At 42.1% G+C, this 17,771-nt stretch overlaps 1 protein-coding gene across 1 annotated transcript in view; it reads right to left on the bottom strand.

Annotated features, from left to right (window-relative positions):
* AP3D1 (adaptor related protein complex 3 subunit delta 1) overlaps positions 1–17,771 on the bottom strand; it is a 3,080,434-nt gene that overhangs the window by 2,800,766 nt on the left and 261,897 nt on the right. The window contains exon 3 of the mRNA XM_044055492.1: positions 14,896–14,976. Coding sequence (XP_043911427.1) covers positions 14,896–14,976 — 81 coding nt within the window. The remainder of the gene's footprint in view (positions 1–14,895; positions 14,977–17,771) is intronic.

Raw genomic sequence — 17,771 nt, 5'->3', positions numbered from 1 at the left:
CCCTCTTAACCTACTCATTACACTACTACTTCTATCCTTTAAAACGTCCCTCCACTCCCACCTAACCTCCACATGGGAGCGCTCCTGCTCTCACCCGTCTTAACCTACTCGTTACACTACTACTTCTATCCTTTAAAACGTCCCTCCACTCCCACCTAACCTCCACATGGGAGCGCTCCTGCTCTCACCCCTCTTAACCTACTCTTTACAAACCTAACCTCCACATGGGAGCGCTCCTGCTCTCACCCCTCTTAACCTACGCTTTACAAACCTAACCTCCACATGGGAGCGCTCCTGCTCTCACCCCTCTTAACCTACTCTTCACACTACTACTTCTATCCTTTACAAAGTCACTCCACTCCCACCTAACCTCCACGTGGGGGCGCTCCTGCTCTCACCCCTCTTAACCTACTCGTTACAAACCTAACCTCCACATGGGAGCGCTCCTGCTCTCACCCCTCTTAACCTACTCGTTACACTACTACTTCTATCCTTTAAAAAGTCCCTCCACTCCCACCTAACCTCCACATGGGAGCGCTCCTGCTCTCACCCCTCTTAACCTACTCATTACACTACTACTTCTATCCTTTAAAACGTCCCTCCACTCCCACCTAACCTCCACATGGGAGCGCTCCTGCTCTCACCCCTCTTAACCTACTCGTTACAAACCTAACCTCCACATGGGAGCGCTCCTGCTCTCACCCCTCTTAACCTACTCTTTACACCACTACTTCTATCCTTTAAAACGTCCCTCCACTCCCACCTAACCTCCACATGGGAGCACTCCTGCTCTCACCCCTCTTAACCTACTCATTACACTACTACTTCTATCCTTTAAAACGTCACTCCACTCCCACCTACCCTCCACATGGGAGCGCTCCTGCTCTCACCCTTCTTAACCTACTCTTTACAAAGCTAAACTCCACATGGGAGCGCTCCTGCTCTCACCCCTCTTAACCTACTCGTTACACTACTACCTCTATCCTTTAAAACGTCCCTCCACTCCCACCTAACCTCCACATGGGAGCGCTCCTGCTCTCACCCCTCTTAACCTACCCTTTATACTACTACTTCTATCCTTTAAAACGTCCCTCCACTCCCACCTAACCTCCACATGGGAGCGCTCCTGCTCTCACTCCTCTTAACCTACTCGTTACACTACTACTTCTATCCTTTAAAACGTCACTCCACTCCCACCTAACCTCCACATGGGAGCGCTCCTGCTCCAAACCCCTCAACCTACTCTTTACAAACCTAACCTCCACATGGGAGCGCTCCTGCTCTCACCCCTCTTAACCTACTCTTTACACTACTACTTCTATCCTTTAAAACGTCCCTCCACTCCCACCTACCCTCCACATGGGAGCGCTCCTGCTCTCACCCCTCTTAACCTACTCTTTACTAACCTAACTCCCCTTCCCAGATGTCAGAAGACCCTAACAAGAAAGGTCAAAACCCAAAGACAACAAACAACTAACCAACCACCCTAGCACTAATAATATGTTTTTTTCAATCCAACCCACACCCTAACTACAGAGGGAAAAAAATTTTTTAAGAAAAATTTTTTTCCCAAAAAATTTTCTTTTTTAAAAAAAAAGGTTTTTTTTTTTTTAAAGGGAAAGGGGTTTTTTTAAAAAGGGGGAAAATTTTTTCCCCCCCCTTTAAATTTTTTTTTTGGGGGTTTTTTTAAAAAGGGGAAAAAAACCCCTTTTTTTTTTGGGGCCCCTTTTGGGGTTTATTCAAAAAAAAAAAATTTTTTGGGCCCCCTTTTTTTTTTAAAAAAAATTTTTTTTTTTTTTTTTTTTTCCTTTTTTTGGTTTGGGTTTTTCCTTCCCCAAAAAATTTGGGGGGAAAAAAAAAAAAAAAAAATGGGGGAAAAGGGGGAAAAAAAAAAAAAAAAAAGGGAAAAACCCTTTTTTTTTTAAAAAAAAACCCCCCCCCAAGGGCCCCCGGTTTAAAAAAAACCCCCCAAAAAACCCTTTTTTTTTTTTGGTTCAAAAGGGGCCCCCCGGGGGCCCCAAAACCCTTTTTTTTAAAAAAAAAGGGAATTTCCCCCCAAAAAGGGGTTTCGGGAAAAAAACCCCGGCCCCCCCCCCCCCTTTTTTTTCCCCCCGGGGGCCCCCCCGGGGGGGGGGGGAAAAAAAGGGGGTTTTTTGGGTTAAAAAAACCCCCCCCTTTTTTTAAATTTTTTAAAAAACCCTTTTCCCAAAAAGGGTTTTTTCCCCCCCGGGACCCCCCCCAAAAAACAAAAAAAAACCCCCCCTTTTTTTTATTTTTCCCGGAAAAACCCCAAAAAAAAAAATTTTTTGGGAAATTATTTTTTTAAAATTTTTAAAAACCCCAAAAAAATTTTAAAAAAAAAAACCGGGGGCCCCCTTGGGGTTTTTTTTTTTTTTTTTCCCCCCCCCCTTTTGGGGGGGTTTTTGGTTTTTCCTTTTTTTTTTCCTTTCCTTGAATTAATTTTTAAAAAGGGGCCCCCCCCCTTTTTTTTTCCCCCTTTTCCCCCTTTTTTTTTTCCCCCCCTTTTTTTTCCCCTTTTTTTTTTTTTTCCCCCCTTTTTTTTTTTCCCCCCCCTTTTTTTTCCTTTTTTTTCTTTTTTTTTTTTTCTTTCCCCCCCCCCTTTCCCGGTGGGGGGTTTTTTTCCTTTTTTTTTGGGCCCTTTTTTTTTGTTTTTGGGGCCCTTCCCCCCCCCTTTTTTTTTCCCCTTTTTTTTTAAAACCCCCTTTGCCCCCCCCTTTTTTTTTCCCCTTTTTTTTTTTTGGGCCCCTTTCCCTTCCCCCCCTTTTTTTTTTTTCCCCCCCTTTTTTTTTTCCCCCCCCTTTTTTTTCCCCTTTTTTTTTTTTTTCCCGGGGTTTTTCCCCCTTTTTTCCCTTTTTTTCCCCCCTTTTTCCTTTTTTGGGTTTTCCCGTGGGGTTTTCCGTTTTTTTTTTTTTTCCTTTTTTTTTTTTTTTGGGGGGTCCCCCTTTCCTTTTTTTTTTCTCCCCCCCCCTTTTCCCCCCTTTTTTTTTTTTTTTTTTCCCCCCCTTTTCCCCCCTTTTTTTTTTTCTCCCCTTCTTTTTTTTTTTTTTTCCCTTTTTTTCCTTTTCTCTTCCCCCCCTTTTTTTTTGGGGTTTTTTTTCCCCCTTTTTTTTTTTTTTTTTTTTGGGGCCCCTTTTTTTAAAAAAACCCCCCCCTTTTTTCTTTTTTTTAAAAACCCCCGGGTTTTTTTTTTTAACCTTTTTTTTCTTTTTTCCCCCCTTTTTTCCTTTTTTCCCCTTTTTTTTTAAACCCCAATCCCCGGGTTTTTTTTTCCCCTTTTTTTAAAAACCCCAATTTTTTTTTTTTTTTTTAAAATTTTTTCCCCCCTTTTTTTTTTGGGGGTTTTTTTTTTTCCCCTTCCCCCCCCTTTTTCCCCCCTTTCTTTTTTCCCCCGGGTTTTTTTTTTCCTTTTCCCCCTTTTTTTCCCCCCTTTCCCCCCCTTTTTTTTTTCCCCCCCCCTTTTTTCCCCCCTTTCCTTTTTTGTTTTTCCCCCCTTTACCCCCCTTTCTTTTTTTTTTTTTCCCCCTTTTCCCCCTTTTTTTTTTTTTCCCCCCCCCCAACCCTTTTTTTTTGCCCCCCTTTTTTAAAACCCCCTTTTTTTAAATTTTCCCCCAAATTTTTTTTTTTCCCCTTTCCCCCCTTTTTCCCCCTTTTCTTCTTTTCCCCCCTTTTCCCCCCCCCCTTTCCCGGCCAAAGCCCCCCCCCCCAAAACCCCTTTCCCCCTTTCCCCCCAAAAAGGGGGGCCCCCTTTTTTTTTTTAAACCCCCAAAATTTTTCCCTTTCCTTTTTTTCCTTTTTTTGGGGGCCCCCCCCCTTTTTTAATTTTTTTTTTCCCCCAAAAAATTTTTTGGGGGTAAAATTTTTTAAATTTGGGGGGAAAAAAAGGGGGGGAAGGCGTTTAAAAAGGGGGGGAAAAGCATGCCCGGGCGTCATATCCTCAGTCTTTTCTTGCCCCAGATGTCAGAAGACCCTAAAAAAAAGGTCAAAACCAAAAAAACAAAACCAACCACCCTGCACTTTAAAATGTACAATATATACAATATACACAATTTTACAACCCCAAACCCCCACAACCCCTCTAACTACAGGGGAAGGAGGGGGGGTTTTGGGCTGCAGCAATGTGGATCTTGAACATCTACATTTATGGTAGGTACAAAACTGTACTATGTTCTTCATTCCTTTCTGCAGTCCTTACATTTGGGGAGAATCCCAAAGCAGAGGTAAGGGAGGGGTGGCAAAAATATAAAGGGAAACAGGAGCTGCCAAAATGCCCTGTAAAATAGCAGTGGCAAAACCAGCCCTAGATTTAGAGTAAAGTGGAAGGTGATAATGCTTAGAGAAAGTATGCACTGAACTCCAAGTAGCTGCCTCCAAAATATCTTTAGTTGCCACCCCCCTTAAAAAAGCTGTCGAAGTGGCAGTAGCCCTAGTGGAATGAGGCCTAATCCCAGCTGGAATCTCCTTGCCATGATGGGAATAACAGAAAGCAATGCAAAACCCAATCCACTTAGAAATAGTTTGTTTTGACACAGGCTTGCCCTGAGAACTCAAAGCAAAAGAAACAAAAAACTGCTGAGACTGCCTGAACCCTTTTTTCTGCTCAAATAATATCGCAACTGCCTGTGTAATCCAAAGTGTGCAAAATCTTTTCCCCTTTATTTTGGGGATTTGCATAAAAGTAGGCAAATGAATAGTTTGGTTTAAAGCCACACTAGAAACCACTTTAGGCATAAAGGAAGGATTAGTACGTAAAGATACCCTATCCTTATGGAAAAAATTTAAAAAAGGCTCAACTGCCATAAGGGCCTGAATTCAGAAACCCTTCTTGCAGAGGTAATGGCCAACAAAAAGCAGTCTTCCATGATAAATATTTCAACTCAGCAGTAGCTGCAGGCTCAAAAGGTTGTAGAGTGAGTTTCTCCAACACAAAATTGAGATCCCAAGCAGGAGTAGGAGCTCTCTTGGGGGACTTATATTCTTTGAACCTCTAAGAAATTGCTTGAAAAAAGGATGAGAAAACAATGGTGGGTCACAATCATAGTGAGCAGAAATTGCTGCAGCATGAACCCTTTAAAAAAGAAGGACAAACCTTTGTCCAGTAACTCAGTAAGATATTGAAGAGCCACACTTAAATTAGGCTCAGAAACATCAAATCCTTTGCTGCACTCCAAAATAAAAATCTCTTCCATTTATCTTTCACCCCTTTTACTAGGCCTTCTGGCTTCCAAAATAACATTCAAAACTTGTTGGAAACTGAGACCCTAGGGTTTAAAACAGAATATGCCAGGCTGTTAGGTGAAAAGTGAAGTTTGACATTGAGCAAATGACTGTCCTCCTGAGACAAAAGGTGTGGAATCAAGGCAAAGGCCATGGAGGCTTCCTCCAGACTTCTCAGTAATGGGGACCAGTGCTGTCGAGGCCAATCTGGAGCTATTTAAATCATCCTTGGCTTGTCCTGTCTGACCTTTTGAAGTACCTTTGGGAGGAGAGGCTGAGGTAGAGAGGCATACACATGATCATTGCTCCAACTGAAGAAAGAGCATCCACTTTCCAAGCTGTGGGATGAAACCTTTTTGTGCAAAACTTTGGCAGCTGGTGGTTTAGTGGAGAAGCGAACAGATCTATGTCTGGAGTTCCCCATGACACTGTCAATTTCTGAAATACATGAGGATCCAATTTCCACTCGTGGGGATCCATAATTTTTCTGCTCAACACATCTGCTAAGGAGTTCTGTGCTCCCGGGAGAAACCTTGCCTGAAGATTTAGCTGTAAACTGAGAGCAGTCTCCCACAAAATCATTGCTTTGCAAGAGGATAAGAATGTGTTCCCCCTTGCTTGTTGATGTACCACATGACAGTTGTGTTGTCTGTTAGAATCAACACCTGCCCTGGAAGAAGTAAATCCTTGAAAGCTATTAATGCAAACTGGACTGCTAACATCTCCTTCAGGGGTATATGTAGATGTTGTAGTCTGGCAGGCCACTTGTCTTGTATCCACTTTCCATTTAGATAAGCTCCCCAAGCTTTGTCTGAGGCGTCTGTCGTCAGACTCTGACTCCCCCTGGCGGGTCACAGAGAGTCCCTTGTTTAGGTGACATTCCTGAGCCCACCACAAAAATTCCTTTTGAATGCAAGGTATTATCTGAATGACAGTGTCCATATCCTTTGGGAGTGCTGTGTCCATACATTTTGAGATACCATTGTAGCTTCCTCATATGCAGTTTGGCATTGGGAAGCACCAGAATACAAGATGCCATGAACCCCAAGGCTTGAAGGACTGTCCTTGCAGTCAGCCTGGACTGATGAGAAATTGATGGAAGTAAAGAAAGATTCTTTTGTTTGTCCGGGGTTAAAAAAGGGCCCTCTGGGATGCTGTATTCAGTCCCACACCCAGAAAGCACATGTCCTGAGAGGGTACTAGACTGGACTTTATTTCGTTCACAGAATACCCCCGGCATCTTAGCACTGCTATCACCCATTCCAAATGATGAAGAAGTTTTCCTTTCCTTGAGCCAGAATCAGGCAATCGTCCAAATAAGGATAGATCTGTATTCCTCTTAGCCTGAAGAAAGCTATCACTGGAGCCAGAACCCTTTTTGAACACTCTGGGCAGTAGATAAGCCAAAGGGCAATGCAGAGAACTGATAATGAGAAGTCCCAGCCCAAAAGATACTTCCTGCAACTTAGCCTGATAGGAACATGAAGGTAAGCCTCCTTGAGAACCAAAGTAACCATCCAGTGATCTTTGCCCAGCAGGGGTAAAAGCTGTTGTAACGTCAACATTTTGAACTTGGGAATGTCCAGATAAGTGTTGAGGATAGATAAATCCAAAATTGGTCTCCACGTGTTCCCCTTCTTTGGTACTAGGAACAAAAATAAAATCCTAGGCCCACTTCTGGCAGAGGGACCGGTTTTATGGCCCCTATTTGGAGAAAAGAGAAATTTGTTTTTGAGCGTCAATTCTTTGGTGAGGAGGAACGTCTGGCATGCCTTTGAAAGGAGGCAAGGTATGGAAATAAAACCTGTAACCTTGGTGTATGATATCCAATACCCATCTGTCTTGGGTAATTAAACTCCAATTTTCTTTGAAAAGTGCCAACCTTCCTCCCAAAGGTGCTGCCAGGCGAAGGCTCTGGCAGCTGAAAAAAGGGAGGTCATTGGGTCTGTTTAAAAGGGCCCCTGCCCTCACCGAAGACTGTGGAGGTGGAATCCCTCTTCTAGGCCTGAAAGAGGCCTGAGCTCTGCCCCTACCCCCTCTAGACCCACCCCTAGACTGGGAATCATAAGAAGGATCGTCCACCCCTTAGTAGGCCAATTTCTACTAAACTTGGAGGCTGAACCTGCAAAAATCTTTAACAGTCTGCATAGACTTAGCCTTGTCTTCCATTTTCTTTAAAACTGCCTCAACAGGTGAACCAAACAACACATCAGATTGTAAAGGAGCATCTAAAATCCTTGTCTTAACATGGTCAGATAAATTCTGTTCCCTAAGCCTGGCCTACCAGCGAAGAACTCACCCCGTGGCAGCCACCCTACACCACGCCTGTACAGCATCTAAACCACATTGCAAAGAATGCTTACCCACCTGTTCAGAAACATGACTAAATCTTGTAACTCTTTACACTCAATACCTTCCGAGCATTCCCTTTGACTTCAAGGAAAGGAGATAGTTTTGATATTTCAACATGTGAAACTGGCAATTCAAAGCCCTCATAGCTAAATGGAAGAAGTATAGACTTTCTTTCCCCATCTATCCAAAGCCCTGGCCTCTTTATCTGGAGGAACCCATTTTTAAAAAAGAAGCCTTAACACCCCTTTGGCCCCTGACTAACAGTTTCTGGGTCTGCCCTAGGACTCTTAAAAAGATACTTATGAGCTTCAGGCACCCTGTAATACCTATCCGGTTTAACAGGAGCAGGAGGCAAAGAATCAGGATTAAGAGAAGCCTCTGCAAACACATCTTCCACAACATCCAGAACAGGAGGTATAGCCAAAGGCCTATGCTGGGGTAAAACAAAAAATTTCCCTAAGCCTTTTCCTGGAATCAGAGAAGTCCTGACCTTCCCACTTAAAATGCTCCCTCATGGAATGAAGAGTCTCTGAAAAAAAAAAATCCTCAGGAGGAGAAGCAGAAGGAGTAGAATCATCCACATCAGAATCAGAATAAGGAGAATACTCCTGCAAGTCTTCAGCCGAAGACTCTGAAACATCCGAAGCCTGCTCAAAACTCCCCCAAATCAGGTTCCACCCAAGGCCTCTTATCAGGAGGGGGCAAAGAACCTCTAATCAAAGTAATCAAATCTTCTGCCATTTTAAGCATATGCTTCTTGGGCACAGATCCTGAAGAACTAGGGGAGACACCAACTGAAGCTAAACCTGGCCTGCCTCTGGGGGAAGCCTTGGAAACAGAAGGAGAGGCCTAACCACCCTAGGAAGGGAGGGAGTACAGTAACCTGAGAAGCCCCTTCAGCCTGACCTGCCTCCTGAGAGGCCACATCCTGCAATAACAAAATCTCCCCTGGGACTCCAAAAAACCTCCCGGGGGAACCACCGGCTCCACCGACACCTCTAAAGAACCCGTCGGCGGGTTCCCCTTTAACCCGCTTTTTCCTTGCGCTTCTTGGGAAACGGGCCGGGGCATCCGGCGGCATATTATAATTGCACCCCTTCCCAAAATAACCTGGCACAATCTAACCTTCTTTAATAGGGGTTTTTGAATCTAGCACAAGGCCCCCGTCGTGCTCAGGCCCTAAACAAGGAATACACAAAGTATGATAAAATCTATTTTTTACAGTTATTCACTTTTCTGACATCCGGGAAACCACTGGGAAAAAAAATTCCCCCGGGTAAATTTACTGGGGCTGAAACTCCAAGTTTCGGCCAAGGGGACTTCTGCCCGCTTTGGACCATGCGGGCTGAGGAAATGGCGCCGGGCATGCGCATTTTTTCCCCGGCGTCCCATGTCAGTCTAATTTTTGCGGCCTTTCTTTTTGACCGGGCCGGGCTACCCAAATGGGACTGCAGCAATTGGTAAGAAAATGCCCTTAATCCCCGGGGTCCCGCTCCAAAAAAATACTCTTTCAAAAAAAAGTCCCTCCACCTTTTTCCTCCAATGGGGCCCCCTGTTTATTTAAACCTCTTACACTCTTTATCCTTTAAAATCCCTTCCCCAACCACATGGGGCCCCCTGCTCTCATCTTAAATTTTACATTACTTCTTTCCCTTTTAAAGGTTTATAAAATGGGGGCTCCTGTTTTCATTTTTAACCCATATTTTCCTATGACAAAACCTATATAATCCACATGGGGGGCCCGCTCTCATTTAACCCACTCTTTTAAAATAACCCCCCTATCCTTTAACGTCCAAAACCCAACCTACATGGGGGCTCCTGCCCCATCTTAACCTACTTTTACAAATTAAAGGCCCCCCCACATGGGGGTCCTGCTCTCACCCCTTTAAAATTTTTATTTCTATTTATCCTTTTAAAAATTTTCCCTATTCCCCTGGGGCTTGCTCTCATTTCCCCTTTTACACTACTTTATCCTTTCGTCCCTCCACTCCCCCACATGGGGGTCTCATTTTTAATACTCTTTAAAAGTAAAAAATTTTAGGGGGCCTTTTTCCTTTTACCCAAAGGGGAGAAAACCTTTTTTTTCCTTTTTTAAACCCACTTTCAAACCCCCCTCCTGCCCCCTGGTTTTTTTAACTTTACCTTTTTTTACCACTACTTTTTCTTTTTTTTTCCCTTTTTGGGCCTCCCACATGGGGCTTTTCCCGTTTTTACCCCCCTTTAAAAAAATCCTTTTATCCCAAAAAACCTTTCCACATGGGGTTTCTTTTTCCTTTTTTAAATTTTTTTTCACCCCCACTTTTTTTTCCTTTTTTCCTTTCCTTTAATCCTGGGGCCCCCTTTTATTTTTTTGGGGCCAAAACCCAAACCCTGGGGGCTCCTGCCTTCCTTTTACCCTTTTTAATTCTTTTTTTTATTTTCTACCCCCTTTTATTTTTCCTTAAATTTTTAAAATGGGCTTTTCTTAATCCCCCTTTTACAAAACACATGGGGTTTGCTTTTCCCTTTTTTTCCTCCAAACTTCCCCCTTATGTAAAATTTGGGCCATTTTCCTAATTCCATGGGGCCCCCTTTTTTTTCTTAATTTTCCCTTTACCTACCCCCATTCTAATTTTCTTTCCCATTTTTGGTTTTTGTTTAGTTAATTTTCCTCAAAAAAAATTTACCTTTTTTTTAGCCCTTTTAGGGGAATTGAATTTTTCTGGGGGTGTTTAACCTCCCTGTTTTCTTATGGGTTTTTTTTCTCCCCCCCTCCCGGGGGGCTCAACCCCCTTTTAAAGCTTCCGGGAAATGGGGCCCCCTTCCCTTTGGTTTTAAACCCCCAAATTTTTTCCCCAAATTTTAAAATTTAAAATTTTAAATTTTAAAAATTATTACAAACATAATTTATCCAAAAGTATTGCCCACCCGCATTTTAAAAAAAAAAAATTTTTAATCTATTTTTTTTAAAAGGTTTTAATAAACACATCCCTTTTCTCATTTAAATTTCCTTAAAGGGGTTTCATTTTTAAAAAAATTCAACCCCTTTGGTTCCCTAAGTAAATGGGTTCATTTCCAGTCCCTACACCTTTCCCTTTTAACTTTTTTAAAAAATATCCCTTTTCCCATTTTAACCCCCTGGGGAAAATCCCAAAATGGGGGGGCACCCCCTTTTCTCTTTTAAAAACAGATTTCCCCCAAATTCCGTTATTTCCTATTTTTAATACAACCATCCTTTAAACCCAAATTTAAAACCTCCCATGGGAAACTCCCGTTTTCCCTTTCCCCTTTTTTATCCAAAAAGTTCCCCCATCCCCCCTATAGGGCCTCTCCATCTTAACCAAAAAACAAACCAAAACAAACTTGGCCTCACCTTTAAGACACTTTTACCCCATCCAAAGGGTTCCACTCACCTAACCCCAGGGAGTCCGCACCCCCTTTTTTCCCCACATACTTCACCCTTTTAAAATTTTCCCACCCCCTCCCCAAAAATTGCTCTCAAATATTTCAAATTAATGGGGGCTTAAAACCCCTTTTAAGAAATTCCCTTTAAAACGTTTTATAAGGGGGGTTTTCCCAAACCATTTTTAAAAAACCCAAATTTTTTGTCTAAATTTTTCCCCTCCTTTCACAATTTTATCCAAAACCCCCCTTACCTTCCCCAAAACCCCGTCCCACTTTAAAAATCGGCAAATTTTTTTAAACCATTTAACCTCCCTGGGATTTTTGTCAAACTTAAACCCTCTTTAAAAAACCAAAACCCTTTTAAAATTTAACCAAACATCTTTTTATTTAATTACTCTTTAAAATCTTCATTTTTAAAATCCCCCAAACCCCCCCGGGGCCCTTTTTCTCACCCCAATTTTTCACAATTTTATTTTTAAAACCCCCCTTTCCCCCCAAATCCCCGGGTGGTTTTTCACCCCCAAACCAAAAAACAAATAACCCCCAAAAATTTGGGAAAATCCTCTTTACCCTTTAAATTTTTAAATTTTATCCTTGCCCCCTTCCCCCCTAATTTAAAGGGAGCTAATTTTTTCATACCCACTTTGCCTTTAAAAAAATTTTTAAAATAAAAATTTTAAAACCAATTTACCTTAAAAAAATTTTTCCTTTTTCCCCAAAAGGGCCCAATTTCAAAAATCTTAACGAAACTGACTGGGTTTAGGGTTTTAAAAAAACCCTAGGGCGTCATTTCCTAACTTTTCCCTTTTCCCCGATTCAGAAGACCCCCGGAAAGGCAAACCCCAAAAAAAACCAAAAACCCAACCCCCAAATGCAAAAATTCCAAAAGAAAAAAACCCCAAACCTTTTAACTACAGGGAAAGGGGGGGTAAATTCCAGAATTTCCTTAACTTCCCAACATTTTGGAATCAAAAATTGTTTTATCCCTTTCTTCAGCCTTACAAGCCCGCTTGGGGGGTTTTGGTATTCAAGTTTTTTTTTAAAAAGTTTCTCCAAAAACCGCCCCGTTTGAATAAAAAAGGGGGGTTTGTTTTTTGAAAATTCCCGGAAAATACTGCCCCAAAAATCTTTTTTTGCCCCCCTTTCTGTTTAATTCATTGCCCATAAAAAACCCAATCCCAGGGAATTTTCCTTTTTAATCAAACTGCAAACCCTATTAAAAAATTTTTTTTACCAGGTTCCCCAGCTCAAAAAAAAACAAATTCCCCTGGTGCCTTTTAAATTTATTTTTTAAAATAATAAAAACTTTCCCCCCCTTTGGGGGCGTCCCCAAATGCCCAATTTTTAAAACCCCCCCCCCCACCCCCCCTCACTACCCCTTTGTTCCCCCACCAAACCACTCCCCATTTAAACTAAATTATTTAAACCCTCTTCCCATTTTTTTAAAACCCTCCACATGGGGCGCTCTCCCCTCCCCCAAAAACCTTTCCCTACCCCACCCCTCCATCCCACCACCTCCTTCCTCTCTCCCTTACCTTTTCCATTTTCCCATCCAAACCTCCCTTAACTCCCCTTTCCCCTCCCCCCTCAAACCACCTTCCCCTTTTTCCCCCCTTTAAACCCTCCCCTTCCCCCCCCTCCAAACCTCCCTCCTCTTCCTATTTTTCCCTACTTTTCCCAAACCCCCTACCCACATGGGCCTTCTCACCTTTTCTTACCTCTACCTAACCTTTCCACAACTCCCTTCTTCTTAACTCCCACCTAACCTCCACATGGGAGAGCTCCTGCTCTCACCCCTCTTAACCTACTGCTACACTACTACTTCTATCCTTTAAAGCCTCCACTCCCACCTACCTCCACATGGGGAGCTCCTGCTCTCACCCCTCTTAACCTACTCTTTACACTACTACTTCTATCCTTTAAAACGTCCTCCACTCCCACCTAACCTCCACATGGGAGCGCTCCTGCTCTCACCCCTCTTAACCTACTCGTTACAAACCTAACCTCCACATGGGAGCGCTCCTGCTCTCGCCCCTCTTAACTTACTCTTTACACTACTACTTCTATCCTTTAAAACGTCCCTCCACTCCCACCTAACCTCCACATGGGAGCGCCCCTGCTGTCACCCCTCTTAACCTACTCTTTACAAACCTAACCTCCACATGGGAGCGCTCCTGCTCTCACCCCTCTTAACCTACCCTTTACACTACAACTTCTATCCTTTAAAACGTCCCTCCACTCCCACCTAACCTCCACACGGGAGTGCTCCTGCTCTCACCCCTCTTAACCTACTCTTTACAAACCTAACCTCCACATGGGAGCGCTCCTGCTCTCACCCCTCTTAACCTACTCTTTACACTACTACTTCTACTACTTCTTCTCTTCATCACTCAAAATTCCAGGTCGCTTTATTCTTTGCCTACCTGCATACTAGTTAACTCTCCTCAAAAAAAAAAAAAAAAAAATTATAAATATATTGTTGCTTGTATACCCTGTATTTTTAGCCCTCTACACGTTTAATTACATTATCTGTACAATGTTTAACCTCATGTAATGCATATGTATATCTTCATCTTCATGTAATCTTATGTGGAGCTTTTCTCCCCAGGACTTCATTGAAAACGGGTTGTTCGGGCCCAATGGACTATCCTGGTTAAACAAATGCAAATAAAATAAAAATAAATAAAATAATACAGACAGTAAATTTAAAAGTCCAGAAGTGATTGCCTCACTGCATAAACAAATAAATAATGCTGAGTTTGTGTTTGGTGAACAAGGATGTTTAATGATGCACATTTTTTTCTTTTTAGTGTCTCATTTTGTTGATGTTCTGTCATGGATTCATAAAAATCATCAACCCATGTGAGATTCATAATGTCAAACTGGAGTTCATCAGATACCCATACACAACTCCTTTAACTCTGGAATGGTATATATCTTGCCAAGTAAGCTCCTGCACTCTTGACATAGTGTGGCAGCATTTCTCTTCCTGTAAGAAACAGATTTCACTGTATTCAGGATTATTCCTAACAATTTCTCTTCAAGAGTGCAGCAGAGCATCTCTTAACAAAAAAAAATTAAAAAAAAACCTGCCATGGAAAGAAACTGCTGTTGATCCCAAACCTTTCCGAGTTAATAGTCCAAAACAGTTCTAGCTTAGTCCAGCCCCAAATCACCAGCTCCCAAGATCACATACATCCATCTCTCACAGGCAAATACACAAACACGCACACACAAGCGCGCACACACACACTCACACACGCACACACGCACACACGCACACACGCACACACGCACACACGCACACGCACACACACACACGCACACACGCACACACGCACACACGCACACACGCACACACGCACACGCACTCTCTCCAAAAAGTTGCTAAGGCTCTAAACGATATCTGCATTAGATGATAAAGCATTAAGAAGGCCCCATGCAAGAACTTCCCTTCAAACAGACACGGCAGTGTATAGGAAGTGACCAAACATTAAACTTAACACCACAGATTTCTTGTCTGAATGTCAACTGCTCCATTCACACAATGTTATATCAGGCCTGTGACCTTGGCACCAAAACTGTCCCACTAAAAAAGGTCAAAAGGCATTATTATGCAAAAATCATTCAGTATCATCTCCTGTTTGTATTTCAGTGTCACAATCTGACCCTCTTCATTTTTTTTAAAGAGAACACAAAGTCTGTTAAAATAGACAAACATCATTGGTAGTATGTCGTAATTCACTCATATGAAAAGTCTGCAGTTAAACTCTAGAACAACAAGGGACCCTTTGTTAATCTCAGCATAGATTTCTGCAGCAATACAGTTAAAACCACTTTCCAAATCAGGGTGTGTTCAGCGCAACCAGATCTAAAACAGAATATGAATTCTAAACTTGGTATTGAAAAGTACAACATACTTACCTTAAATGTAAATTTTGATGCACTCATGACTTCAATAATGTTGAAAGCAGCCCAGCTAATGTCATAGCCTAGCATTTGCAGCTGTAATTAAAAAATAAAATAAAAACCATTACAAACCAATACCTAAAACAATGTCCATTGTTCTCAAATGCTCTTCACTTTCCTAAAATCATTACAGAATCTGACTGTTGTTCAGGCTTTTAAAATAACCCTAGAGGACTGTCACACATTTCCTAACTTCATTCCCTTGGAATACACCGATTCATTGAATGTTTCTCATCCCCCTGGAATGCACCAATTCCATGAATTATTCCTATACTTCCTAACTTCATCCCCCTGGAATGCACCAATTCCATGAATGATTCCTATACTTCCTAACTACATCCCCCTGGAATGCACTAATTCCATGAATGATTCCTATACTTCCTAACTTCATTTCCCTGGAATACACCCATTCGATGAATGATCCCTTCTCTTCAACGCTTCTTACACAGCCTGCTTGATTCTGGTATTCTAAGTTTTTCATTTAATGTTTTCTCCTATAACGTTCTTACTGTGGTGTTGAATCAGGTTTGTTTTGACACGCAGTTCTGGAAATACCTGCCCGTTTCTTAAGAGAAACTCTTTTATTGCAGGTTTCTGTGACTTACACATTGACCATAACAGTACTACATACACAGAAGTCAATTTTCTTTTTTCAATCAGTTTCTGACATTAAGCTATTAATTTTATTCACCATGTTCCCCTATGCTCAAAGTGCTATATTCCTTCTGTGCCATTTCAAAGTTTATCTTTAAAACCTCCAATGAAAAACATGCACAATACCAGAATCAAAGACAAGGCTGTGTAAGAAATGCTTGAAAGGGAATCATTCTCCAAATTGGTTTCCTCCAGAGGAACGAAGGCAGGAAGCACGTGACATATGGTCAGCCAGCTCTGGAGTTTTGTCATGGTCAATCTGCCATGAGGCAGAAGGTACTGCCTTTGCTCCTTCCAATGCAAACATTAGGGTCCCTCTAACTATTCTGTTAGGAAAGGTAACTCATACCAGCGTTCCTTAGAGCTACTGGTTACCTTGTTCCTTTCAATCATGAACCTGTTGCAAAGGGCGATCTTTCTTCTGTTTACTGTTCTTGTATTTTGGCTCAACACGAACATTGCATGAACGCTGTTCAATGATATAGTGACTCAGCACAAACTATTCTCTCCTTTTTTTTACACATATACCACTTTCTCAAACTCTTTCTTCTCTAGGTTGTCTTCCATCTACAAAGGATTTCTCCTCACTTTTACTTCTTCCTTACTTACAGAAACTGCTGCCTAGAGCAGTCCCCATTTCATGTTTTTTCCTTACACTGGTAGGGAGAGGTTTACAACGCTGAGCAGGTACCTTTACTGTTCCCTTTAACTGTACTAGTGAAATTTTTCTTCTTGACAAGTTTCCCCTCCTCAGCACTCGCATTACGGCTTAAAATTCTCTACTGATAAGAGCAAAAGATTCAGGCTGTACGTCTTGCATACTTGGTAACTTCATTCCCATGGAATACAGCCTTTCACTGCTACTCCCTGCTCTGCAACAATTTGTCTACAATGACACTTGCACTCCCTACTCTAATATTTTAGTGAAGCGCCCCTCCTACAATTGCTGCTTCTCCTGCAGACTGCTCCGATTCAGGCACGTTTACATGGTGCAGGTTCTTCCTTTCTCTGTACAGTTACTTGAATGTTTCTACTTTAAAGACCTTTCTAAAACTATGTTCGGATATAAAAGCAATTACTTAACTTTACAGCACAAATTTTATTTTAAGAGTTTACACATTTCCACAAACAACCTCTCCAAACTTTAAATTCAAACCTTAATCACTATTTAAATATGCATGTTATTTACAACATATATCTAACATACTACAAAAATAACAGTACTGTCTCTTCTGGGAGAGAAGTGTCATTGATACAGAGTTTTTATCAAACAGTACTTCAGACCATGTGCTTACTTTCTGATATCAGATTCTAATTATTACTTGTTTTGAAGAGAAGAAATTAATTTTATTAAACATATATAGTTTACCTTACTATATTGCTTTTGTTGACTGCAAAGTCTGAAAGAGCTATGCAAAATGGGTTTTCAGCAGAGGCCAGGGAGGACAGGCTTCACATGCATACATTAACAAAATCACTTACATTGCAAACAAGTAAAATGCAATTAGAAGTTATGTACTCACCATAACGTTCCATCTGAGTAAGTGTATTCATTTGTCTGCAACCTGTGGGTTATGGATCCGATATCGGATCCGAACCGGCATGGTTTTCCAGCTATGGATCCGAGCTCTCAGCTCCTCCCCCTCACCCATAATGGCCTGCTCTCCCTACATGACCTCAGATCGAGTTTGCCAACAGCATGAACACCCTAAAAAGGGTAACACATAATATGCAGGAAACTGAAAAGGCCAGGGGGATAGGAGGGCGGGATGGTTGCAGACAAATGAATACACCTACTCAGATGGAACGTTATGGTGAGTACATAACTTCTAAATCTGAAGTAGGAGATTCATTTGTCTGCAACCTGTGGGACAGAGTCCCCAGCTACCTGAATCTTGGGCGGCCATCATGGAAGGATATTCCGGAGCACCGCGGAGCCAAAGGATGCTCTACCCCTAGATATAATATCCAACTTGCAGTGGGAAATAAAGGTATGAGATGAAGCCCAAGTGGCTGCTGAACAAATATCATCCAGAGGAATCCTAGCCTTAAAGGCCACCGAGGTAGAGACTGACCGGGTTGAATGGGCATGTACTCCCTCGGTCGGGCCTTCCAGAAGCTTGATAAGCCAATAAGATGCACTGCGAAATCCAGCGTGATAATGAGACTTTAGAGAT

The sequence above is a fragment of the Protopterus annectens genome, chromosome 13.part0 (assembly GCF_019279795.1).
Source record: "Protopterus annectens isolate FY-2018-M chromosome 13.part0, PAN1.0, whole genome shotgun sequence".
NCBI lineage: Eukaryota > Metazoa > Chordata > Ceratodontiformes > Protopteridae > Protopterus > Protopterus annectens.
This window is presented reverse-complemented; position numbering and strand designations above follow the sequence as displayed.